This window comes from Pongo pygmaeus, chromosome 1 (genome assembly GCF_028885625.2).
Source record: "Pongo pygmaeus isolate AG05252 chromosome 1, NHGRI_mPonPyg2-v2.0_pri, whole genome shotgun sequence".
NCBI lineage: Eukaryota > Metazoa > Chordata > Mammalia > Primates > Hominidae > Pongo > Pongo pygmaeus.
In genome coordinates, this window is record NC_072373.2 from 187321459 (window position 1) to 187348085 (window position 26627).

The 26627-nt window shown below is 42.6% G+C and overlaps 2 protein-coding genes across 3 annotated transcripts in view; one reads left to right on the forward strand and one right to left on the reverse strand.

Annotated features, from left to right (window-relative positions):
- Window positions 1-14279, reverse strand: part of CFAP57 (cilia and flagella associated protein 57) — an 87716-nt gene extending 73437 nt beyond the window's left edge. Inside the window, exons 1-4 of one of the 2 annotated variants that reach the window (XM_054497056.2) lie at window positions 14199-14279; window positions 13766-13941; window positions 3042-3358; window positions 1008-1294 (exon numbers count right to left, since the gene is read on the reverse strand). In XM_054497056.2, coding sequence (XP_054353031.1) covers window positions 1008-1294; window positions 3042-3358; window positions 13766-13922 — 761 coding nt within the window. In that variant the 5' untranslated portion in view covers window positions 13923-13941; window positions 14199-14279. Of the gene's footprint in view, window positions 1-1007; window positions 1295-3041; window positions 3359-13765; window positions 13942-14198 lie in introns of those variants that run through there. The other variant, XM_054497060.1, reaches the window with a different exon arrangement.
- Window positions 13924-22373, forward strand: EBNA1BP2 (EBNA1 binding protein 2). The gene is made up of 9 exons (XM_054497064.2): window positions 13924-14599; window positions 14682-14765; window positions 15000-15172; window positions 15772-15895; window positions 17611-17700; window positions 19407-19482; window positions 19725-19818; window positions 21889-22051; window positions 22201-22373. The coding sequence occupies exons 1-9, from the start codon at window positions 14534-14536 to the stop codon at window positions 22249-22251; spliced, it is 921 nt and encodes a 306-aa protein (XP_054353039.1). The 5' UTR covers window positions 13924-14533; the 3' UTR covers window positions 22252-22373.
- The last annotated feature ends 4254 nt before the right edge of the window (window positions 22374-26627 follow it).

Sequence of the window (26627 nt, forward strand, 5' to 3'; positions counted from 1 at the left end):
ATGCTTGGGCCAAGCCAAGGAGTCTGGGCTTTGTTCTGGGAGGCCTGGACCCCAGAGCTGAAGGACTGTGAACACAGCTCCTGGAGAAGGTTATGGAGACTTTTTAGGAAGCTCCTACATACTCACCAAAAAAAAAAAAAAAAAAAAAAAGGATATGCCATTGGCATGGGGGGATGGCAGTGAAAATGGGTGGATTGAAGGTTACTGAGGAAGAAGAATCTACAGGATGTCATTGGGGTTGTGGGCCCAGGCTCTGGCATCAGAGAGATCTGGGTTTGAATCCTGAGCCTGCCACTTATCAGCGGAATGATCTTGGGTAGTTCACTTACCTCTTTGATCCTCAGTTTCCTTGTCTACAAAATGGGCACGATAATAGTATGAACTATACAGGGTAAGAATCAAATGGGTTTATAAAATGTTTAAAGCAGTGTCTGGTGCATGTAACGGTACATTCCAATACACAGGAGATATGATTTTTACTGGTTGTCATAGAGACAACGTGGCATCTCTATTACAGTGGTCAATAACCACTCCTTCCTGAGATTGCACTTTACCCCATCCTCTGTCAGATTTACCTAAAACATTTCCTTGCACTTGTTGGTCTGTCTCCTCCTGCTCAGTTGTAAGTTCCTTGAGGACTTGTGTCCCCAGCATCTAGCAAGAGATGCCTTTTGTATACTACAAGGGCTTGGTAGACATGGATCAATTCATTAAATTAGCCATTGGAAAATATATTTTCTAAAAACTATAGTTTTGAAGACCAGTAATACTATAATGTTTATAAAATGAGGTTAGGTATAACAAATAAAAAGAATTGTATCTAGTCTATGGTTATAACTGTTAAATTTGTGCTTAAATATAGACGAAAACTAGAGAGGAAGAGGGAAAATGGGCATAGTTGACTTTTACGGTAGAGGGGTTATGAGTGGTTTCTAAAGAGTGCTGTCTTCTGTATAATGCTGTCAGTACAATGAATGTGGGAGCACCAGCCCAAGAAGCACCATTACCTCTCTGATTCCTGGATGACATCCAGGCTCTTTGAACCATCGGTAGGTTCCTTGACCATTATGCTGGTCTCCCAACGCTGATCTCCAGATTCAAAGAGGAAGAGTTTGCCTGTGTCAGTGCCAACGACAATCTTGTCATCAGCCACCCAGGTGTGGGCTAGATAGTTTTGGGGTTCTCCCCTCTGAAAGTTGGTTTGCTTCAGGGTTCCCTCAGCAAAACGGAGAAGCTTAAACATCCCATGTCCAGTGACACACACCTGAGTGTTATCCTGCGGACTGAAGCTCACCTGTAAAATGTGAGAGAATTGAAGAAAAAAATTTATGAAACTATTCTTGATGGAATTATTTCCCATTTTACAAATTAATATTTATTTCAGGCTGCTCAGAATATCTCCTAAACATCACAAAATCTGTAGTTTTATGCTGCATTTGATAAGGGCACACATCTATAATCTATTATATTTACAAGGATATGTGTGAAACTAGGAGTCAAACTAGGAAATCGACAAAGGCCAAAGAGCAGAATGAGCAGCTTTTGACAAGAGCCACACCCAGTGCCAACAAAATGGAATAAAGCTCAGCTGGAAACACAGAAAAAGAGGGTCTGATAGGTTTTCATAGCCCTGTCCAGGAGGAAAGAAACCACATGTCAGGGGATGCTATGTGGTCTCCTACCAACTGAACATCCTTCAATTACAGCTCTTATCCCAATGTACACCTGCTCCTCTACTTACAATGGGATCATGTCCTGATAAACCCATCATAAGTTGAAAACACCACAAGTTGAAAATGGGCAAAGCCATGTGGCCACACAGCACCACACTGTAGAGTATCTTGGTTGTTACCCTCGTGATTGAGCAGCTGACCGGGGGCTGTAGCTGCAGCTGCTGCCCTGCATCATGAAAGCGTATTACTTGGTCTCTTTCTCCTGAGTGCATATCACTTTTGTACCATTGTAAAGATGAATATTTTAAGTTGAACCATAGTAAGTTGGGGACTACCTGTACAGTAATAGGCAGTCAACCTGCTGTCCTGACTATATAGTGAGCAACCTGAGGGGCTGTGACTTTTTCATCTCTGTTTTCCCAGTGCTGGATTCATCATGGGCATCCAATAAATGGTTGGTGAATCTACTTAGTCAGAGCAGGAGGTGCTTCATCAGGCCTCACTGTGGCCTGGTTGAAATACCCTTCTGGTTCTACCTGCCTTTGGTCTGATTCTGGAATAATCACCCAGCAGCTTTCTGATTACTATTATAATTTCACCGCTCAACTTCTCTATTACTAGGAAGGGAATATACTGGATAAATGATGTGAGCATTCTGGTTGTGATATGCTGGTTTACACATCAGTATCTTGTGAGTTGAATAATTGAGTCTATGCTGGAGACACTGATTAGCTAGAATCCCTGAACATGAACAGAACTGAGTTGTTGAACTTGTGGAATGGAGTGCTAGATCCTAGACTAGGGTGAGTGAACCAAGATCAAACCTCCTTGGGACCCCCTGCCTAAACCATCAATCAGGTTCCTGAGGGGTCTTCTTCCTTTTACCCTCAAGACACAATAGAAGGTTCTGCTCCTTACATAACTGCAAATTCAGCAACAGCTTCCTAAAGACCTACCTACCATGTTACATCACATTTCGGAAATCTTCCTACTGCCCGGCAATTGCTGCTGGAAAAAGAGGCTAGGACCGGGGAGAGAAAGCAAGTTTTATTAATCCACTTCTGGGACAAACCTGTGACCAGAAAGCAGTTCTGGGCCAGAGTAAAGAAGACAGGAGCTGGAGTTGGAGAACTCCTAGCTCTGCTATTCACTACCTCTGTGATCTTGAGTGAGTGACTTAACCTCTTGGAGCCTCAGTTCTCTCATCTGTAAAATGGGGATAATGATTGTGCATACCTTATATGGTTGTTGTAAGAATAAATTTTAAAATGCATGGAGGAAATTAGAACTGTGGTACCTAGAAAACATTCAATAAAGAGTAGTTCTATTTTTTATAATTTTCATGATACTTGTCACACTACTAGGTACCTGGTAGACAGGGTTGTTCTGAGTGTCAATTCTAACAATGGCCATTACTTTCTGTTTTTCCCACAGCCAATAGACAAGATTTGACTCTGGAGGTGATGTCTGAGCCAATAGGTATTTGGAGTCTGGAGAAAAAGCCATGCTAATAAATTTCTGAACTTGGAAGTCAAAATTATTAAGAACTTTGCGCTTCCGGCAAGGGATGGATGACAATTCATAAATGGTGATGGCAGGTTTTTCTTGCACAGTCTCAGAGATAGCGAGGTACCGCCGATTGGGACTGATGGACAAGGCCAACATGCCCTGACTCTTGTCTGAGCCTGCAAACAGAGGAAAAAGGAAATAATCAGGGTAGATCACACTTTCACCAGGGTTCAACAGGAACCAGGCACAGTAGTGGGCACTGGAGTGGACAGTGGTGGACACAAAGAAGAAAGGCGGCCTTGGCATAGCTGTGTTTGGGTATTATGAAGATGACTAGGGGCCAGGCATAGTGGCTCATGCCTGTAATCCCGGCACTTCAGGGGGCCGAGGTGGGCAGATGACTTGAGATCGGGAGTTCAAGACCAGCCTGGCCAACATGGTGAAACCCCATCTCTACTAAAAATAAAAAAATTAGCCGGGTGTGGTGGCAGGCACCTGTAATCCCAGCTACTCGGGAGGCTGAGGCAGGAGAATCACTTGAACCTGGGAGGCGGAGATTGCAGTGAGCTGAGATCATGCCACTGCACTCCAGCCCGGGAGACAGAGCGAGACTCTGTCCCCAAAAGAAAATGACTAGGGCAGGCACCTTGGAGGATGAGGTGGGAGGAGAAGTCAGGGAAACCTTCCTGAAGGAGGGCAGGGGGCGAGGTGAGATGGGGGCTGGGTGGTAGATGGCAGGAAGAGCTTGAGCCACCGGGTGGATGTGATGAAGGGTACAGCATAGTGCGAGAACTGCAAGCAGTGGGTGTTGCTGCAGCATTGCATGTGAGATGGGGTAACCAAAGATGGGCCTAAAGGGGTGGAATAGGGTCAGACCATAGAGGCCTTTATTCCCCTGAGTGGCTAGCTCATCACTCCTTCTCTACTCCAGAGGTTGGGATGCCAACTACTGGATTCCTCAGCCTCCCTTGCAGTTAGCTGACGTGTGTGACATTCTGGCCATGAGACGGAGGCAGAAGTCTTCTGGAGTGGCTTTATGATAAAGCTGGTGCTTCCTTGAAAGCTAGACAGATGCATTCTATCCTCTTTTCCCTGAAATCTAGAGGTGATATCTGGAGATAGAGCACTCATCTCGCAACCATGAAGTAATAAGAATGAAAATGAAGGCTGTGATCCTGTAGAAAACAGAGCCTCAGGCAAAGATTAAAGTGCAAATACTTTATTTGGGAAATGCAATCAGGGTCACATTATGGTTTTCGAGGGCTCTAGGTACTTTTGATTTCATGGCCCCCTCCTTCATTAAAAAATGTTTAAAAATATATTTATAGGCTGGGCGCGGTGGCTCATGCCTGTAATCCCAACACTCTGGGAGGCCAAGGTGGGCAGATCACCTGAAGTTGGGAGTTCGAGACCAGCCTGACCAACATGGAGAAACTCTGTCTCTACTAAAAATACAAAATTAGCCGGGCATGGTGGCACATGCCTGTAATCCCAGCTACTTGGGAGGCTGAGGCAGGAGAATCACTTGAACCCGGGAGGTGGAGGATGCGGTGAGCCGAGATTGAGCCATTGCACTCCAGCCTGGGTGACAAGAGTGAAACTCCATCTCAAAAAATATATATATTTTTTATATATACATATATTATATATATTTTTTATATATACATATATATTTTATATATGTATATATAATATATGTGTATATATTTTATATATACTATATATAATATATACGTATATATATTTTATATATATATATTTTATATATACATATATTATATATACGTATATTTTATATATACATATATATTTTATATATATACGTATATGTTTTATATATATACGTATATATACATATATATTTTTATATACATACATATATATACACACACACACATATATTATTTTAAAATGTATGCAGTAATATACTTTATGACTGTATTGGTATAAAGAGGAATATAATCTAGGCTGGATTCACTATTATATATTCATGTTTTTTCTGATTTTCAAATAAATACTAAAACATTTTCCTAGGTCTTCAAAAGTATTGTGGGTCCTGGGCACTGTGTCTAGTGGATAAGTGGATGGTGGATACAGGCCCAGGGCAGGGAGTGTGAGTGAGGCAAGGGAGGATGAGCTAGAGAGCGATGTGATGGGTCCCCATGTGATGGGCCCTCATGCTGCTGCTTCACAACACGCCAAGGAGAGATGCAGCAAGTTGCTCAGCAGGCTTGCATGCCCAGCCCATGGGAATTCTCTAGAAGGGATGCAGACAGTAGCTGCAGCTCAGAGAAGATCCCAGATTCTAGGTCACTGAGAGCCTTGCACAAAAGTTTGGACTTTACCTGGGAGGCCGCTGAAAAATTTTAGGAAGGGTGAGTGTGTTGTAGATCCCTCTGGTGGCTGTATGGAAGACAATCTTGGAGGGAAGGAAACTGGTCAGCAGATTATTTCAAAACTGAAAGGTGACGGCAGCAAGATGCAATGAGAAGGCAGTAGTGGCAATAGGAATGGGGAGGAATGGGGACGAGCGGAGATTAGAGAGATGCTAAGAGGTAACACCAGTAGAACTTAGTGGACTGCCTGGGTGAGGGGGAGAAATGAGGAATGAATGACATTTAGGATGCTGGTTTAGGTGACTGTGAGTACTGGGACACCTCTGAGGGAATATAGGCTCAGGAAGTTAGGGGTTATGGGGGAAAGTATGTCCATCATCTTTTGCTTAAAATAGCCCATCCAAGCATTTGACATTTGCTTATGAAATCTTTATACTTCCAACTTTAATCCATCTAGGGTTTATGATGGTAAAAGGTATGAAGCATGAAGTGAGGATCTAAATTGATTTCCATGTCCCAAATACCTAACTGGTTGTCCCAGGACTAATGACGAATGCCACCTTTATGATATCAAAGTTACTAGGCCGGGCATGGTGGCTCACACCTGTAATCCCAGCACTTTGGGAGGCTGAGGTGGGCAGATCACTTGAGGTCAGGAGTAGGAGACCAGCCTGGCCAAGGTGGTGAAACCCCATCTCTAATAAAAATACAAAAATTAGCCAGGCATGGTGGCAGGTGCCTGTAATTCCAGCTACTCAGGAGCCTGAGGCAGGAGAATCATTTGAACCCAGAGGTAGAGGTTGCAGTGAACTGAGATTGTGCCACTGCACTCCAACCTGGGTGACAGGGCGAGAATCCGTCTCAAAAATAAATAAATAAAAAATAGATATTGAAGTTACATATTTATAGACATATTATATATATTGGGTTTCTAGGATATTTATATTAGAGCCACTTTTGGTTTTTTTTAGAGACTGGGTCTCGCTGTGTCACCCAGGTTGGAGTGCAGTGGTGCAATCATGGCTCATTGCAGCCTTGAACTCCCAGGTTCAAGTGATCCTCCTGCCTCAGCCTCCCAAGTAGCTAAGACTATAGGCACACACCACCACACCCAGCCAACATTTTAAGTTTTTTGTAGATATGGGGTCTCACTATGTTGCCCATGCTTGTCTTCAACTCCTGGGCTCAAGTGATCCTCCCGCCTCTGACTCCCAAACTGTTGGGATTACAGGTATGAGCCACCATGCCAGGCAGGACCACATTGTTTTTGTAAAATCATATCTTTATCATGTGCTTGAATATCTAGCAAGGTACTGTCTTAAGGAAAGAGAGGGAGAAGAAAGGAAAAGATAAACTCAATCTCAGATATGTTGCGTGTGAGGTACACACTGTGGAACAGTTGGGTATGGAGGTCCAGCAGTTGGATATGGTTCTAAAGCCAGCGGGAGGGGTTGAGGCTGGAAATACAGATTTGAGGTAAAAAGCATAAGGAAAAGTTAAAACTAGGAGAATGTAATAGCCTAGAGGAGGCAAAGGAACACTGCTCACTCCCTCCTATTGTGCTTTTGTGCCAGGTTCCTACCTGGCATAGCATTTGTCCAGCTCATTTGCACAGTCCTACTCATTTGAATTATACAACCTGCCTCCACTACAATACTGAGAGCTCCTGGAGGGTAGAGGCCATTCTTGCTCATTCATTCATTTGTTCAATCACCAGTGTCTGGAACTTAGTATGTTCTTGATATATGTTGACTGATTTTAGAGTTTGTAAAATGCTTTTGCATTGTTTCGACTCAGCTGATGCCTTGCCTCTCCTCCTTAAAATATTTTCACCTCTCACATAGATATCCTTTTTTTTATTATTATTATACTTTAAGTTCTAGGGTACAGGTGCACAATGTACAGGTTTGTTACATATGTATACATGTGCCATGTTGGTGTGCTGCACCCATTAACCCGTCATTTACATTAGGTATATCTCCTAATGCTATCCCTCCCACCTCCCCCCACCCCATAACAGGCCCGGGTATGTGATGTTCGCTTTCTTGTGTCCAAGTGTTCTCATTGTTCAATTCTCCCCTATGAGTGAGAACATGTGGTGTTTGGTTTTTTGTCCTTGTGATAGTTTGCTCAGAATGATGGTTTCCAGCTTCATCCGTATCCCTACAAAGGGCATGAACTCATCCTTTTTTATGGCTGCATAGTATTCCATGGTGTATATGTGCCACATTTTCTTAATCCAGTTTATCATTGATGGACATTTGGTTGGTTCCAAGTCTTTGCTATTGTGAATAGTGCCACAATAAATATCCCTGTGCATGTGTCTTTATAGCATCATGAATTATAATCCTTTGGGTATATAGCCAGTAATGGGATGGCTGGGTCAAACGGTATTTCTAGTTCTAGATCCCTGAGGAATCACCACACTGTCTTCCACAATGGTTGAACTAGTTTATAGTCCCACCAACAGTGTAAAAGTGGTCTTATTTCTCCACATCCTCTCCAGCACCTGTTGTTTCCTGACTTTTTAATGATCGCCATTCTAACTGGTGTGAGATGGTATCTCATTGTGGTTTTGATTTGCATTTCTCTGATGGCCAGTGATGATGAGCATTTTTTCATGTGTCTGTTGGCTGCATAAATGTCTTCTTTTGAGAAGTGTCTGTTCATATCCTTCGCCCACTTTTTGATGGGGTTGTTTGTTTTTTTCTTGTAAATTTGTTTGAGTTCTTTGTAGATTCTGGATATTAGCCCTTTGTCAGATGAGTAGATTGCAAAAATTTTCTCCCATTCTGTAGGTTGCCTGTTCACTCTGATGGTAGTTTCTTTTGCTGTGCACAAGCTCTTTAGTTTAATTAGATCCCATTTGTCAATTTTGGCTTTTGTTGCCATTGCTTTTGGTGTTTTAGACATGAAGTCCTTGCCCATGCCTATGTCCTGAATGGTATTGCCTAGGTTTTCTTCTAGGGTTTTTATGGTTTTACGTCTAACATTTAAGTCTTTAATCCATCTTGAATTAATTTTTGTATAAGGTGTAAGGAAGGGATCCGGTTTCAGCTTTCTACATATGGCTAGCCAGTTTTCCCAGCACCATTTATTAAATAGGGAATCCTTCACCTCTCACATAGATATTCTGTGATCTTTTTGGCCACTCCTCCAAAGCCTCTTTTGCTGGTTCTTCCCCATTTCCCCAGCACTAAATGCAGGAGTGCTCAGAGCTCACTCTTTCAGCTTCTTCTCTTTTGTAAATATATTCATGCCCTAGGGCAGGGGTCCCCAACCCACGGTGCTGGGCTACACAGCAGGAGGTGAGCAAGCATTACCTCCTGAGCTCAGATCAGTGGCGGCATTAGATTCTTATAGCAGCACAAACCCTGTTGTGAACTATGCATGCGAGGGATCTAGATTGTGTGCTCTCTGTGAGAATCTTAACTAATGCCTGATGATCTGGGGCAGAACAGTTTCATCCTGAAACCATCCCCCATACCCTCTCCATCCTGTCCACGGAAAAATTGTTTTTCATGAAACCTACCCCAATGCCAAAAAAGGTTGGGGACCACTGCCCTAGGGAAGTCTCATCTACTCTAAGGGCTTTACATTTCACCTCTAGGCTGATGACCCTCAAATTCCTTTCCTAGCCTGGACTTCCCTCCCTTAAATCCAGACCTGAAATCAACCTGCTTACTGAGCATCTCCATGTAAATATCTAGCAGGCACATCAATCTTAACAGGTCCAAAACCAACCTGCTCCTTCTTTAGCCCTTTCTATCACAATCAACAGCAACTCCATGCTTTCCATGCTCAGGCCCAAAACCTTGCTTCTTCCTGCTTCCACCCCACATGGTGTCTATGAAGAAATCTGTCACCTCTACCTTCAAAGCATATCCATTATTGATCTCTTCACACCACCCTGTCGCCTGCCTCTACCTGCTCCAAGTGCCATTATCTCTCACTTGAATTACAGCAATCATCCCTCAGCTGTTCTCCCTGCTTCCTTTCTTTCCCCTCCTTAAATCTGTCCTCTGTACAGCAGCCAGAATGAACCTGAGGAAACACAGACCATGTTGCTGCTCAGACCGCACCCCTTCATGGCTTCTCATTTGACTCTGAGTAAGAGCTCATGAACTGCAAGGCCCTCTGTGGTGTTGCTCCCCATTCTTTCTTTGCCTCCCCTCTTGCTCCTCACCCCCTGGTTCTTACCACTCCAGCCACACTGGCCTCCCAACTATTCCTCCAACACAATAAACACCCTCCTAACTCTGAGCTTTTGCTAGTCTCTCAGCTACTCCCCCTGCCCTCCCACATCAGCACGGCCAGCTCCTTCCTTTCCTTCAGTCTTCACTCAAAAATCACTGCTCAGTGAGCCCTCCCCAGCCTCCCTATCTACAACTTCTTACTCCCCCAACGGCTTCACTTTCCATACTTCATTTGTTCTTATTAGCATCCATCACTATCTAGCATGTAGACTGTACTTCTTTTTATTTTGTTTGTCACTCTCCCCTCCTAGAATGGAAGCACTGTGAGGACAGCATTTTATGTGCATATGTGTGTGTCTATTTTGTGCCTGGAACACAGGGGGTACTTAATACATTTTTGTTGAATGAACAAATGAATATGTTGAGCCTCATCATGACTCTGAGCTGAGCAAGCTGAGCATCATCTCCATCTTACAGATGAGGAGACTGAGGCTCTGTGAGCTTATAAAATGGGGAGCCAGATCAAATCCAGATCTCCCAATGTCATGATCTTTATATTTTTCCCTTCACCGGTAATACCCTTAGACTTGGTCAGTGGAGATCCTCCCTTGGGCCTCACATTTTAGAGCATCCCGGAGTCTTTCTCTGGCTGTACCCCTTACCATTAAGTGGGATACAGTGGCTGCCTGGAGTTTGTACTGCCTCTTCTAGATCATGTTGCAGGTACACAGGACTCTGAAGTTCCCTGCTCAGATGGTCTTGAGCCTGCAGACAAGACCAACATTGGTTTCTTCCCAGGCTGTCTCTACTCAAGCTGGGCCTGAAGGATGGGCACAGGGTGGTTGCTTATAGAATATATGGGTAGAATTTGAACATATGGGCTGCAAGGATCCACCCACATGTGTACAAGGCCCCTGGTGATATAAGACGGAGTTAGGAGCAGAAGAGAAGTGATACAGTAAGAAGTGTAAGAATATGAGCACAATAACTGAAATTAAAATCTCAATGGATACATTAAACATTAAGTTAGATGCAGCAGAAAAGAGATGCAATGAACTATGAGATAAATCTAAAGTAATTATCTGGAATGCAACACAGAGAGAGTAAGATATAAAAAATCCAAATAAGAGTTCAAAAAAAAAAAAAAACCCAAAAACATGAACATCAGGTGTGGTGGCTTGCACCTGTAATCCCAGCTACTTGGGAGGCTGAGGTGGGAGGACGAGTTGAGTTCAGGAGTTCAAGACCAGCCTCGGCAACATAGCCGGACCCCATCTCCATAAAAACAATTAGCTGGTCAAGGTGGTGCATGCCTGTATTCCCAGCTATTCAGGAGGTTAAGGTGGGGAGGATGGCTTGAGCCCAGGAGTTTGAGACTGCTGTGAGCTATGATTGTGCCAGTGCACTCCAGCCTGGGCAACAGAGTGAGACCTGGTTTCTTAAACAAAAATACAATAAAATAAAACTGTGAAGGATGGAGTTGAGATGGTTTGGAGTTCCAGAAGGAGATAACAGAACAAAAAAGAAACCTGTCCTTAGATCCAGGAATCTCAAAGAATTCCTAGGAGGATAAAAAATGAAAATAAAAACTATACTGATGTGTGTGTATGTGTGTGTATCTATATGTATGTATATATACAATGTATATACATGTACATATAGTATATGGTGTGTGTATATATGGCGTGTATTTTATACATATATATGTATATGGTGTATGTGTATATATACACATACACCATAGACAGAGAAGATATTAAACATCCAGAAAAAAAAATCATCTACAGAAAGACGATGCTGATAGCCAATTTCTTAACCACAGCAACAAAACAGAAGCCAAAAAAACACAATGGAATATGATCTATAATATGCTGATAAAAATTTCACACCTGTTGAAACTATCTTTCAGAAGTGAGGATAAAATAAAGTCATTTTCAGACAAAAACTGGGAGAATTTATTAATACACTATCAGTAAATGCAGAAGGAAAATGATCCCAGCTGGAATATCTGATTTGTAAAGAGTAACGGTGGGAAAAAGTTTGGTAAGTATGAGAGCAAATATAAATTAATGTTGTCTGTATAAAACCACAATTTAATTAATATTGGAAAGTCATATGATCTTTTTTATTTTTGTTTTTGAGACAGGGTCTTGCTTGGTTTCCCAGGCTGGAGTGCAGTGGCACGATCTTGGCTCACCGCAACCTCTGCCTCCCGGGTTCAAGCAATTCTCCTGCTTCAGCCTCCCGAGTAGCTGGGATTACAGGCACATGCCACCATGCCCAGCTGATTTTTGTATTTTTAGTAGAGACAGGGATTCACTATGTTGGCCAGGATGGTCTTGATCTCTTGACCTCGTGATCTGCCCACCTCGGCCTCCCAAAGTGCTGGAATTACAGGCGTGAGCCACTGCACCTGGCCAGATGTCTATTTTTATTGCCCCTATTCAACACTGTCTGGAGGTGCTTATCAGCACAGGTAACACAAGAAAAAGGAAGAAAGTCATCGTTATTTGTAGATAATATGATAGTCTATGTAGAAATCTCTGCATAATCTATAGACAAATCATTAGAATTTATAATAATTTAGCAAATATGCTGGAAATAAACATCATTAAAGTCAACTGTATTTAATACAGCTTATTCCAATAGAATATTATGTGGTTGATAAATTTGACTTTATTAAAACTAATAATTTTTGTCCATCAAAAGATACTTGTAAGATGGGAGAAAAATGCCGCAAACTGGAAGAAATTATTTGCAAGACATATATATATATATATATATATATATCTGACAAATTATTGATATACAGAATATATAAATTGTGCATGTAAATCAATAAAATTGCCCAAAAATATCCTGCACAACAAACTGTAAAAAACAAGTAAAAGACTTGAACAAGGCATTTAACATACGACTAAATAGGAATAGCCCATAAACAGATACTCATCATCATTAATGATAGCGAAATGCAAACGAAAACCACAATTCCTTTTCTCAACCATTGGATTAGCAAAAAATTAAAGTTGGACAATACCAAGGGTTGGCAGGGTTGCTGAGGAATGAGAACTCTTATGCACTTCTAGTGGGAGTGTAAATTGGTACTATCATATTACTCAGTAATTTTAGTCCTGGCTGTGTGCCCTAGAGAATCTGCACAAATAGATGAATGTATATGCATGCAAGAATGTTTATAGTAGTATAGTTTGTAATAGCAAATGATTATTATTTCCCAAATGTCCCTCAATACTAGAGTGAATATATATATTTGAGACATTATATTCATATGATGGAACACTGCATAGCAATAAAATGAACTTGGCTATATGTATCAGGATGCATGAATCTCAAAAGCATAATATTGAACTGATGCAGCAAGACACAGAATACAGGGAGAAGCACTAGAACTCGTAATATTCTGTTTCCTATGCTGGGTGGCTGGGTTCACAGATCTATATTCTATCGTAATTCTTTAAATATTACATATATGTAGGGTACATTCTTCTGTATGTATATGTCACAATAAAAGGTGTCAATGCAACAAAGAATGGGAAAATGGATTCGGTTGTTGAAATAATGAATATCATCAACAGGACCACTGTGAACAAAAACAAGGGCTGTAATGCTATACAAATGGTTATTTGCGACTTGGGATAAAGTTTACAGTGTCTTCATCATACATGGATTCAAACGGTGATATAATGAAGGTGGTGTGCTCAGGAAAACTGTTAGACAACTCAAAAAGTGGCTCTGGTGATGACAAAGGCAGTGATATTGAAGACACCAAAAGAGGGATTCTTAACATATTTTCATGAAATTACAGTGAAAAAAGTACTTTTAAATTAACATTTTATATGTGATTTTAACTACATATGTGTGACTGATTAATCTAGTTTCATAATACAAGTCGCCATTTATTTCCTCTACATTTATAATATTGCATATATATTCAAATTGGCCAAAATCTTTCTTTCCAATCATCATGCTGGGATTATGGGGTTATATGTGGCACATACCATTCCTGTATATGTCAGGATGGAAAAAGTTTTACCTGGAATGAATTTTTGCCATTTTTGATCCACATTGTACTTCACACAGTGATTTCCTGAAGGAAATATAATGATCTGTTCATCGAAGTAGAAGATATTGTTGGCCACGTGGGATCGAAGACCAAAAACATGCAGCGTCTGAGCTACCACGGCTGACATGATCTCCCGCCAAAGAGTTCTGCTGAAGACCAAGGCAGCGCTTCAGAGTGGAGAGCACCGCCCCGCTCCGACCCCGCCCCCGGCCCGGACACGCCCCGCCCGGCCTCCAGGACACGCCCTCCCCGCCCTTTGCTCCTCCCCTTACCCCCTCCCCTTGCCCCTCCCCCGGGGTCCTCCTCCGCGCCACCCCACCCCCGCGGCTCCTTTTTCTGCCTTTTCGTTTGTACCCTCACCGCTACCAGCTCCTTCTGGCGACCCCCAGGTACCCCCTCCCACCTTTCTCTTCTCTGTGGGTCAGCAGACCACGCATGTATCCAGAGGCGCTACCTGTACGGATGCTAAGCAACCCGGGCACTTTCAAACGCCGTAGCGGTTCCTATAGCAACGACAAACCGGAAGTATAGTTTGCCGCCGGAAGCGGAAGTCCCAATCAAAAGTTGAGCAGTAGCTGTGAGTTGCTGGCGCTGGAGCGGTTCGGTGGCACGTGGAGCCACGGCGTGGGAGTAGGGGGCTGAAGGCAGGCAGCAGCGGCCAGGGCCGCCCTCTGCTAGCCGCTTGGGTCTCGGGATACCCCGCTTCTTCCTGTAGGTGTGGGACGTGCGTGCGGCGAGATGGACACTCCCCCGCTCTCGGATTCGGAATCGGAATCCGATGAATCCCTTGTCACAGACAGAGAGGTAGGTGTCAGCCGAGCTCGTGGGGCTGGGCGTAGGAGAGGAGGCCTTATTCCCTGGGAGTGACCGTGATTGTGTCCTGCAGTTGCAGGATGCGTTTTCCCGAGGGCTTCTGAAGCCAGGCCTCAATGTCGTGCTAGAGGGGCCGAAGAAGGCCGTGAACGACGTGGTGAGCGCGGGCACAGGGTCGGGGGTACTTGGACATGGGATGCGCATCAGGCGCTGTTGGGCTTGGGAGACCGATTCTTGTCCCAGGAAAGATGGACCCTGCGCCTCGCCAAGAGGGTCAATTACCTGTCTGGGTATTGGGGATTAGCACTTTGTCCCTTCGCCTAACAGCCTGTGCTTGGGAAAGACAAACTCAGAGTTCCCTTCTTGTGAGCTCAGTATCTGGATTTCCTAGAATGGCCTGAAGCAATGTTTGGCAGAATTCAAGCGGGATCTGGACTGGGTTGAAAGGCTCGATGTGACACTGGGTCCGGTGCCAGAGATCGGTGGATCTGAGGCGCCAGCACCTCAGAACAAGGACCAGAAAGCTGTTGATCCAGAAGACGACTTCCAGCGAGAGATGAGTTTGTATGTTTGTTTTCAAATGTTGGAGAAGTTGAGGATCCTTGTGCAGGAGAGTGGGAAAGAGGGGAAATTAGTAAGCCTGCACTCAGAATAAGCCTAGGCGTAGGGAGAGCGGCTTCTTTTGACTAAGAATAGCTAGGAGATTCTCCCTGTTTGAGAGAAGAGGTCCTTGGTCCACGGTCACGATCCAAAATCCAGTTTATGGGCTAATTTGAAATATTCATGTTAAAGCTTTTTATGCATGCTTCAGTTATTAGGAAAAAAACAAACAAACATTGCTTATGGGATGTTCTTGTGTGGAATTGCTTTAGTAATTACATAAGAATCCATAATCGACATTAGTTTGTGTTAATGGGTACTTTTAGAGTAGTCATTCTCTTAAACTATTTTTAGCAACACCCCTCCCCTTTTTAAAAACTAGTATATGGCTACGTTTCTTTTAGATACTAAATCAGTGAGACAGTTTTTGTTTGTTTGTTCTCGCTAATGGAGGTCAAATTTTGAGAATCCTTCTGAGCTTGGATAACTCATGAGAGGCGGTGAAAAGGAACGTAAGACCTCTCTCCTTCACCTCATTACACATTTTGTCCTACGATTCTCAGCTATCGCCAAGCCCAGGCCGCAGTGCTTGCAGTCTTACCCCGCCTCCATCAGCTCAAAGTCCCTACCAAGCGACCCACTGATTATTTTGCGGAAATGGCCAAATCTGATCTGCAGATGCAGAAGGTAAGAAATAGAAGTTTTCCTCTGGAAAGTTAAAACTTTGTACTTAAACATATTCAGCTGGCTTAGAAAGATAGCTATGAGCCCAATAATGGGGAGCCCGTTGTCAGAGGACAATTATTACCTCTTCCATAGATTGGCTACTTCAGAGTCATGCCAGTTACCACCAATTAGATGCATATAAGAATGACATTTTTTTCTAAAATCAGCAATTAAGGAGAGGAACAGTGCTGTGTGAAGTGTGGTCCCCGAGGTGAAGATGGCCCAGTGCGTTTCCTAGCTGGATGGTCATGACATGGTGTGCAGAGAGGACAGCATTCTTGTGCCGTTGCCACTGTCAGTGCTAGAACTTGTAGACAATTACTTTTCTCTGGGCCTCAGTTTTCTCCTCTATAAAATGAGGGATTCTTAGGTGGTTCAGATATAGTACAATTTAGAGTTGGGTAGAACTTGGACCTCATTTAACTTTGGAGGAGGGGATTGCCAGCATGTGATCCAACATGTATTCAGCCCTCTATAGCCATGGGTTCAGCATCTGTGGATTCAACCAACCTCGGATCAAAAATATTTGGGAAAAAAATTTGAAAATGTTGCAAAAGGAAAGCTGAATTTTCCATGTGCTGAGAACTACATTGAATCCATGAGAATGAGGTGATGCATAGCATTGTATTCAGTATTATAAGTAATCTAGAGACTATTTAAAGCAGCGATCTGGCACTAGAGACTAGTTTCGTGGATGACAATTTTTTCATGAACTTGGGGAGGGGATAATCTTGGGATGAAACCGTTCTACCTCAGATCATCGGGCATTAGATTCTCAAAAGGAGCACGCAGCCTAGATCCTTTGCATGCATAGTTCACAGTAGAGTTCCCACTTCTATGAGAATTTAATGCCGCCACCAATCTGACAGGAGGTGGAGCTCAGGTGGTAATGCTTGCTTGCCTGCCACTCACTTCCTGCTGTGTGGCCTTGTTCCTAACAGGCCACAGATTCATAGCGGGTTCGTAGGAGTCTGTGGCCCGGGAGTTGAGGTCCCCTGACTTTAAAGTATACTGGAGGCGAGTGTAGGTTATATGCAAATGCTACACCATTTTTATATAAAAGACTTGAGCATCTGTGGATTTTGTTGTCTGTAGTGGGTCCTAGAACTAATCCTCTATGGATACTGAGGGATGAGTATATTTAAATAGTACCTTGGGGTCTCAAGCTGGATTTTAGGGAGCTTTTGTCGTGGTAGTAGTTCACCTTCTTACTGTGAACTCTGTACGAGTTATCACTGACAACTTCTCATCCTTTAACTAAAATGTGTATGTTTGACTGAAAAGGCTAGGCACCTGGTATCTGCCTGGGTTTTTATTGTGTATGTGGTATACTAGAAAAGGACACTGAGGCTGCATACTGGTTTCCAGCCTCAGTTTACTGACAGTAGAAATGGGGAGAAGTTTGTCTTCTTTCCTGGGCTTCAAATAGGCAGTTTGTATAATGAAACAGACAGCACACTGGGAGCGGGAAGGTGACTTTCAATCTCTGGCTTCACTCTGACACTTTTAGTAAAGTGCTCAGCCTGTGGGCCCCATTGTCCTCAGGGGTTGGAATTGGTGATTTATAAGTTCCACAGTTTAAAGAACAGGGAATATCTGTTCCCTGCTGTAGTGCATCCTAAGTAGTGGTCATTCCAGATTCAAATAACATGAACTGACAGCATTTTGTGTTGTAGATTCGACAGAAGCTGCAGACTAAACAGGCTGCCATGGAGAGGTCTGAAAAGGCTAAGCAACTGCGAGCACTTAGGAAATACGGGAAGAAGGTGAGAAGGAAAGTGTGCAGGGAACAGGAAAAGGCGGAGTGTGTGTGTGTTAGATGAGATTGCCGTGGTCTGACTTGGTCCCCTGAACTGAACGGAACTGTGTGTTGATACGTATTTACCGTCTCTCAGTGTATGTGCTGGTATTCATGAGCACAATCTTGCCTGGACATGAGTGGTTCCCCAGGAGTACTATGGTGACTGCAGGCGAGCCAATCACCTCTCTGGGTGTTAGTTTTCACATCTGTACACTGGGTCCAGATGAGTGGTTTCCAAACCTGACCTTACAGCAAAATCACCAGGGGAAATTTTTCAAAACAGAATTCTAGACTTCAGAATCCCCGGGAATCTGTGCCTGTTTTCCCCTCTTCCCCAAAAGCTTTCCAGGTGATTCTGAAATGCATCCTGGTTTGGGATTCACTGACCTATGTGATAATCACGTTCCTGAAGAAATTATAGTAATGATTGTCATCCAGTCTGAAAGATTGCCTGTGTGTTTGAACTATGAATGTCTGAGTTCTAATGTAACACCAGATCAGGCATACCCTAAAACTTTTCTTGGTTTTCCTTTTTTATTTCATGGTCTTCTAAGAAAGAAGATGACGGGTTTTAAAGTTAGGATTGTGGGAAGAAATGAATGTGAGGAAGATTGGCGTGGGTGTTAAGACTTTGTCAACATTTGGACATAAGCACTTGTGATCTGGGCTGCAGAACTCTTGTCCACATTTGGGGTCATTTCACTGATACATTCTCAGCAAAGTAGGAATAGGCTAGGATCCTGTCCTCTACAAAAGGCCTGCTGCGGATTTATTATTTCTTTGATCTGGAGGGGGATGGCTGAGATTCTCTCAAAGACATCAGTAATTAATTTAACATAACCAAAGTTACCAAAAGCAAAGACAAACTCACTTGGGCCTATTAGTTCACTGTTCCTAGTTTAAGGAAACATTGGGGAAGAGGTTGTTAACTGGGGGTGAATTTGCTCCCCAAGAGTTTTCTGTGATTGCCTGGAGATATTTTTAGTTGTCAAATTTGAGAGGGAGGGTACTACTGGCATGTAGTAGGTAGAGGGCAGGGGGTGTGCTAAATATCCTACAGTGTAGGACAGGCCCCTACACCCCAGCAAAGAATTATTCTCTCCACACTGCAGCAGTATCAAGATTGAGAAACCCTCTGTTAGAGTATTATAAAGTGTCTCCTTTTATCCTTCAAACTTTTTTCTTTTCTTTACCTGGGGACATTGTTTTTTTCTCTTCCTTTTGGTACTTTCATGCCTAGTAACAGTGAGTTAGATAATTAATCTGTCCAAATGTGATGTGAAAAATCGATGTAGTCTTAAACATGATTTACTTCAGTTTTGTAGGCAGGATTGTATAATAGGGTGAGTGCTGGCTTTGGAGTCAAACAGCCTGGGTCATCTCAGCTGTGCACTTTTTCACTGTGCAACTTGGGGAAGTTAACTTCTCTGTGCTTCAGTTTAGGGGATAACACAAATTTCAACTTCACTGGATTGTTATGAGACAGATACATCTTCATCTATGAAGAATATACCTAGATCTGAGAATATACTTAGAGTCCCTAACACAGTTTTTGGCACATAGTAAATGTCAGAGGGTAGCGGTATTAATCATGGTGTTGCTATTAAGGCAATGTAGACACTGGAGTAATGGTATGGAATGGCTGTAACGGTCCTTGTGTTCATATCACAGGTGCAAACGGAGGTTCTTCAGAAGAGGCAGCAGGAGAAAGCACATATGATGAATGCTATTAAGAAGTATCAGAAAGGTCGGTACATCTCTCTGCTAGGGGAACGAGGGTAGCAGGTACTTTAGAGTTGATTTGAACACTTAGTGCTTTGGAGCCTTCTTGGTTGATGTGGACCTATTGGATCTAAGTTTTGGGAATGGTGTTGGAGAGCAGGATGTGACTCTTAAAATCAGTGTAGCAAATAACAGCCTCATATGGTGGTTTAAACTTTTATTCTTAAAATACAATGGTGCTGATCAAAACTACTTCTTCACTTACAGGCTTCTCTGATAAACTGGACTTCCTTGAGGGAGATCAGAAACCTCTGGCGCAGCTCAAGAAGGCAGGAGCCAAAGGCCAGCAGATGAGGAAGGGGTGAGAAGGGTTTTGGCATGGTTTCTTTGGTTCTGTGAGGTGCGATGGGGCCACAGGTCACAAGGATGGCAGACATAGCACCTCCACCGGCGCAGCCATAGAGTCCAGAGAGTGCAGCTGCTGCCTGGGGCCGGGACCCCTAGCACTGTGTGATGGGCCCTTTTAGCTATGTCAGTCTTTGAAGAGTAAAAGAAGGCACTTTTTAAACTTCCTTTTTTTTTGGACAGTCTCACTCTATCACTCAGGCTACAGTGCAGTGGTACGGTCTTGGCTCACTGCAACCTCTGCCGCCTGGGTTCAAGTAATTCTTGTGCCTCAGCCTCCTGAGTAGCTGGGACTACAGGTGCCCGCCACCACACCCAGCTAATTTTTGTATTTTTAGTAGAGACAGGGTTTCATCATGTTGGCCAGACTGGTCTTGAACTCCTGGCCTCAAGTGATTCACCCACCTCAGCCTCCCAAAGTGCTGGGATTATAGGTGTGAACCACTGCACCCATCCTAAGAAGGTACTTTTAAGTATGTGGCACCCTTTAAGTGAATGCTGAGTAAAAGTTGATTCCCCATCACACAGTGTGATGGCTGAGAGTTCAGACCTAGGGTTCAGATCCCAACTCTACCACTCAGTAGGAGGGCAGTTTTGAACAAGTTACCATACCTTTCGAAATGCTGATTGCCTCATCTGCTAAGTTGAGGAAATAGTGTCTGCCTCATAGTATGAAGACCGAAAGAGAGAATGTGGGCTCTCATTGTTCTTTCTAGTCTACTTTTTTGCATACCTGGATACCAGGCCTAGAGGAAATGATAATTTCCATGTAAGATAGTAAGTGCTATGATAGAGGCATTTGGGGATTAGTACTGAGTCAGCTTTTATAAATACCTGACAGGGTCTGGGGATGGATTTCTGGAGGAGTGTTCGACTTGAGCATTGCTTGAAGCATGAGTAGGAATTAACCACGAGAATAGAAGAGAAGCTGGGTTTGGGAAGAAGTAAGAGCTTGAACGAGCAAAGCCATCGAGATGTGAAACCTCAGGGTTTTGTGAGGAACAGTAAGCCCTTGGTGTCACTGGGAATACAGGGCAAAGCAAGGAGGGGTGCAATGTGGTTGGGGGGACCTGGGCTGTGGGTTTGCCTTGTTGAGGAGCTTGGGCTTTGTCCAGAAGGCAGTGGAGAGACTAGGTTGTAGGTTGTACTAACAATAATGAGCAAGTTATATTCATGTTTTTAAAAAGATTACAGTGGGTTTTGTATAAGTGACAGACTTGAGGGAAGCTGGGAAATTGACAAGGGTACTATTGCAAAAGTCGAGATAAGCAATGATAATAACCTGAAAGTGGCAACTGAGGGAGAAGAGAAGATGGATTGAAGAAACATTTAAGAGGTGAAATGAGCAGGACTTAGTAATTGAATTGGGTATAAAGAGTGAGAGGAGAACCAAGGCTGACTCCCACATATTTAGCCTGTGTGTCTGGGTTGGTGGGAGCAGCGCCAGCCTCAAGTGAGGGCATATGTACAGGAAGTAGAGCCAGTCTAGGAGATGACGTGAATTTGGAGATGCTGAATTCAAGATTCCTATTGGATGACCAGTTTTACATTTGAATGTTATTCTATTTGAATGTTATTTGAATGCCTATAATTACATTTGAATGTTTACATTTGAACGTATTCATTACATTACATTTGAATGTTACAAATGTAACGTATTACATTTGGATGTTAACTGCATGTATTTACCCTTGAGAGGAATAGACACAACTGAGGGTGATTTAATAAGATTTGGTTAAAATAGAAAGCTTTCTAAAGACAGCAGGAAGCCACGGGATATATGTAGAGCCTTCCCTGCTTCTTATTTTATTTTCCTACCCTGGTGGTCAGAACTGTAAATAGGTGAGCTAGATGAGTTTGTCTAGAGAGGCTGTAGCATAGGACTGTGGGGCCAAGGATGAGATTCTGGGTTACAGACGTGCCTAAGGGGCTTTGTTTATAGAAAGGAAATCAAGAGCATTGCTGGGCCATCAGATTCATCAGGCTTTACAGTGCTGTGGTGATGTCTAGGACCATTCTTTTCCAGGCCCAGTGCTAAACGACGGTATAAAAACCAGAAGTTTGGTTTTGGTGGAAAGAAGAAAGGCTCAAAGTGGAACACTCGGGAGAGCTATGATGATGTATCTAGCTTCCGGGCCAAGACAGCTCATGGCAGAGGCCTCAAGAGACCTGGCAAGAAAGGATCAAATGTAAGTGAGCCCAGGTGCCTGGGTGAGGAGCAGGCTCAGCTTCCCCTCCCACTCCCAACCCTTCCCTCTCCCTTCAGTTCTGTTCGTCCTCACCCTGGGGCAGAAGGCAAGCTGCTATGTGACCAGATGTGGTATGTCTTTTTCTGTAGAAGAGACCTGGAAAACGAACAAGAGAGAAGATGAAGAACAGAACACACTAAATGGCATCTTTGAATACAAAGAACCAAGAAAAAGGAATGAAGACTCACAATTTCACAACACACTTTGATCCCTTCTGTTGGTGTCATGTTGTAAACATTTCTTTCAATAAACTAAAGAAAAATTATTAAAGGAACACATACCTTTGGTTAAATAGACTAAAAGATTGAGAAGTTACTTTCCATCGCTATCTATTGATAATTTAGACATTGAGTTCAAATTGCCTTCATTTTATGATAAATGATGATTTAACTGACACCTTCCTCATTTCCTTTGTCTCATCCTTCTAAATAGTTATATTACAATCAATCCCTGTAAAGCTCAATGCCCATATTTTACAGGCGTGAGCCACCATGATTTTCTCTGTGGTACAGCTTTTGGTTTTTCCTCCAGTTAACCTTCACCTTACATTCTTCTGCTTGCCTAATTTTCCTTCTGTATTCTTAGTTCTTTCCAGATACTTTGTCATTTTACCCACTTTATAATTTTTCTCCTACAACCTAGTTATGCCACACAACTGTCACCTTTTTTCTAGACCGTTTAAGTTGGCGCCATTATTTCCAGAATCCCATGTTTTCCCATCTTAGCATATGCCTTCTTTTGCTGTGTACCATTTTTTGGTATCTTACTAAGAAAGGGAAGATGAGAGGTAAACTTTTTATCTCCTTGCATTTCTGAAATTGCCTTTAATTTGGGCTGATAGGAATTTCCTCCTTAGAATTTTAGAATTTCGCAGGCACTGTTTCTAAGTTTTATTTCAGTTCTACTTTTGGGGGAGATACATCTTTGTTTTTTAAAATCTTTTTTTTTTTTTTTTTGAGACACAGTCTCGCTCCATTGCCCAGGCTGGAGTGCAGTGACACAATCTTGGCTCACTGCAACCTCCACTTCCCGGGTTCAAGCGATTCTGCCTAAGCCTCCTAAGTAGCTGGGATTACAGGTGTGCACCACCACACCCAGCTAATTTTTGTATTTTTAGTAGAGACAGGGTTTCGCCATGTTGGCCAGGCTGGTCTCGAACTCCTGGCGTCAAGTGATCCACCTGCCTCTGCCTCCCAAAGTGCTGGGATTACAGGCGTGAGCCACCGTGCCTGGCCTAAAATCATTTTATTGAATATGAAGTTTAGCTTTCATTTCATTTATCCCCCAAGAGTTTCTTATTCTCTAATTGGTCATTTTTCATATCATTTTACTCTTATCCTCTAGATGCAGTATCTTATATCTCTCAGAATATGATTATAGTTTTAATTTTTTTGATAAAGTTTCCCTCTGTTCCCTTCATTCTGTTTCTGCAGCACATGCATTTTGATCTCCCCTTTCCCATGTTTGAGCAGTAGAGTATTGTAGAAGCTAAGAGGCGTGGATTCTGGGGCCTGGCTCTGTTGCTTACTTGCTGTTTGACCGTAGGGAATTTAATTTTTATTTGCCTTGTCATCTCTAGCATAATATAGATGTATCTACCTCATTGGGTTCCCGTCAGTATTGGGTTAATCAATGTAAAACACTTAGAACATTGCCTGCCATATAATTAGAACATTATCCTAATATAATCTGATAATCTGATAATCCTCTCATGTTCCTTTGATTAGGAATATTTTGCTGGGGTTTCTTTCCTTAATATCTGGCAAGCCTTGGTTGTTCATACATAGGCGGAAGCTCTGCGTAGGCGATACGTTGAGTAGGCAGGCCACATTAATTGTTGGGCTTTACTCTGTGTTGATAGGGTGGTAAGCCATTTTACCTGCCCCTTCTCTCTCCATTCCAGTTTAGAAACCAAAATTTATTTTTAAGGAAGTTAGAAATGCCTGAGAGCTATATAGTATCTTTAGCAGAAAGAATAACTTATTTTCACATTTTCTTATAGCATTATTGGCACATGAAAAGGATATTTCTGGATTCATATAATACTAAGATTGTAATGTAGAACAAAGAGAGTTTAGTTTTTGTAAACTAATTTCAGCTAACAAAACTGGTCACACAGGTCATATCAAGAAGGCAAAAATATTTACTCTGTCCTCTTTCATAATTCATGCCATATTATTGAATGGGGATAATGTATAACAGGCTCAGAAGCAGTTCGAGACTTTGAATTATGCAAGTAACATATTGAGAGTTTCACAAAAGAAAGCACAGGTTAACAATATTTCACATTGATAAAGCCAAAAGTAAGTTATTAATACAACATACTTCTAAAGGCTTTGAAAACTATGTCCCCCCTCTTTTACTTCCTCAGTTTTTTTCTCTTTTTTATTACAGAGCAAAGATTTACATATGGACTCACTTTCGTTAGTTTTAGAAATATCCTTTGTAGAACTCATTTACATCACTTCTATCATTCCAACCCTCAAAATAAAGGGTGATCAAGGTGCAGGTAGCATTATGCCTTCTTTTTCTTTTTGTAAAGACAGGGTCTCACTCTGTTGCCCATGCTGGATTACAGTGATGTGATCATAGCTCACTGTAGCCTCAAACTCGGCTCAAGCAATCCTCCTGCCTCAGCCTCCCAAGTAGCTGGGACTACAAGTGCATGCCACTATGCCTGGCTAGGTGTTTTTTTTGTTTGTTTATTTATTGTAGGGACAGGGTCTTGCTCTATTGCCTAGGCTGGTCTCAAACTCCTGGGCTTAAGCAATCCTGCCTTGGCCTCACAAAGTGCTGGGACTACAGGTATGAGCCACTGCACTCAGCCTCCTTCATATTGCTTTAAAATAAATACAATCCCATTAATTGAAAAATAAGTAGGAACCTAGGAGTCCCCAATACAGATTCTAATATGCATGAATTCAATTATCACGATGTAATTAAGTTTCTCAACAATGTTCACATTTCAGTTACCACGATGTAATCAAGTTTCTCAACAATGTTCACATTTCAGTTACCAAAGTAATAACTGTGAGTAGATGCGTAAAGTAGAAACAGTCGCTGCTAGCTCTTTAGTCCACAGATCACTCCATAAATGACAGATGCATGAAGACTAGTGACCATTACTTCTTTCAAAGTCTGTCCAAGATCAGTCACTGCATCAGTTATTCATTTCACACACACACAGCAAAGTGTGTAGTTGTGTTGCCTCTGTCTTTAGCAATAAACTCAAGCATTTTATAGAAGTAGATACCTGAGAGGGAATTGACCACCAAGGATTAATGTACACCAAAGAAACAAAAAATGATAGGGCACAGTGACTCACGCCTGTAATCCCAGCACTTTGGGAGGCCATTTGAGCCCAGGAGTTTGAGACCAGCCTAGGCAACATAGTGAGACCTCTCTACAAAAAATTTTTGGCCAGGCGCTGTGGCTCACGCCTGTAATCCCAGCACTTTGGGAGGCCGAGGTGGGCGGATCATGAGGTCAGGAGATCGAGACCATCCCGGCTAACACGGTGAAACCCTGTCTCTACTAAAAATACAAAAAATTAGCCTGGTGTGGTGGCGGGCGCCTGTAGTCCCAGCTACTTGGGAGGCTGAAGCAGGAGAATGGCATGAACCCAGGAGGCGGAGCTTGCAGTGAGCCGAGATCATGCCACTGCACTCCAGCCTGGGCGACAGAGCGAGACTCCGTCTCAAAAAAATAAAATAAATTTTTTTTTTAGATTGGCCAGGCATTGGTGGTATGCACTTGTCCCAGCTACTGAGGAGGCTGAGGTGGGAGAATCTCTTGAGCCTGGGAGTTTGAGGCTGCAGTGAGCCATGTTTGTGCCACTGCACACCAGCCTGGGTGATAGAGTGAGAACCTGTCTCAAAAGAAAAAAAATTTTTTTTTTAAATGGTGGGGCTGGAAGTAAAATTTGAGTGCAATGCAAATGGAATTGTAGATGAAATAGCTGATATTGGACTGTGAGTGCTGTTGCCCTTCTAGAGACTAGATATACAGCCAGAGAAACCTTGTGAAGGCAAACTTACAAATGAGGAAAGAGATGGAAAGGATGAAGATGTCTCCAGGGAGTGACACCAGTGAAAAACTTCACATTAAAGGGACTCTTGGAGCTATCTAATGACATTGGAAGATCAAGTGATAAAATGTTGGAACTAAATCCAAACTTAGAAAGGAGTAAAGACAATTTGCCAAGGCACGGAAAAGATGCTTGTTCTTCATCATAAGTTATAGAAGGGAAAAAAGAAGACAAGCATGGTTTTTCATACAGAAATAAAACACTTGATTCTCAATATTTGTACTGTTTTAAAGTGAGTCTACTAAATTTTAGTATTTTAATTTTGTTATGCATTGAACAGAGTTTTTAATACTTTCACAAGAATTTTTTTTTTCATTGTTTAGTTTTGTTTCTAAGACTTAAAGATTCATACTTTTTTTTTTTTTGAGACAGAGTCTCGCTCCTTTGCCCAGGCTGGAGTGCAGTGGTGCCATCTTGGCTCACTGCAAG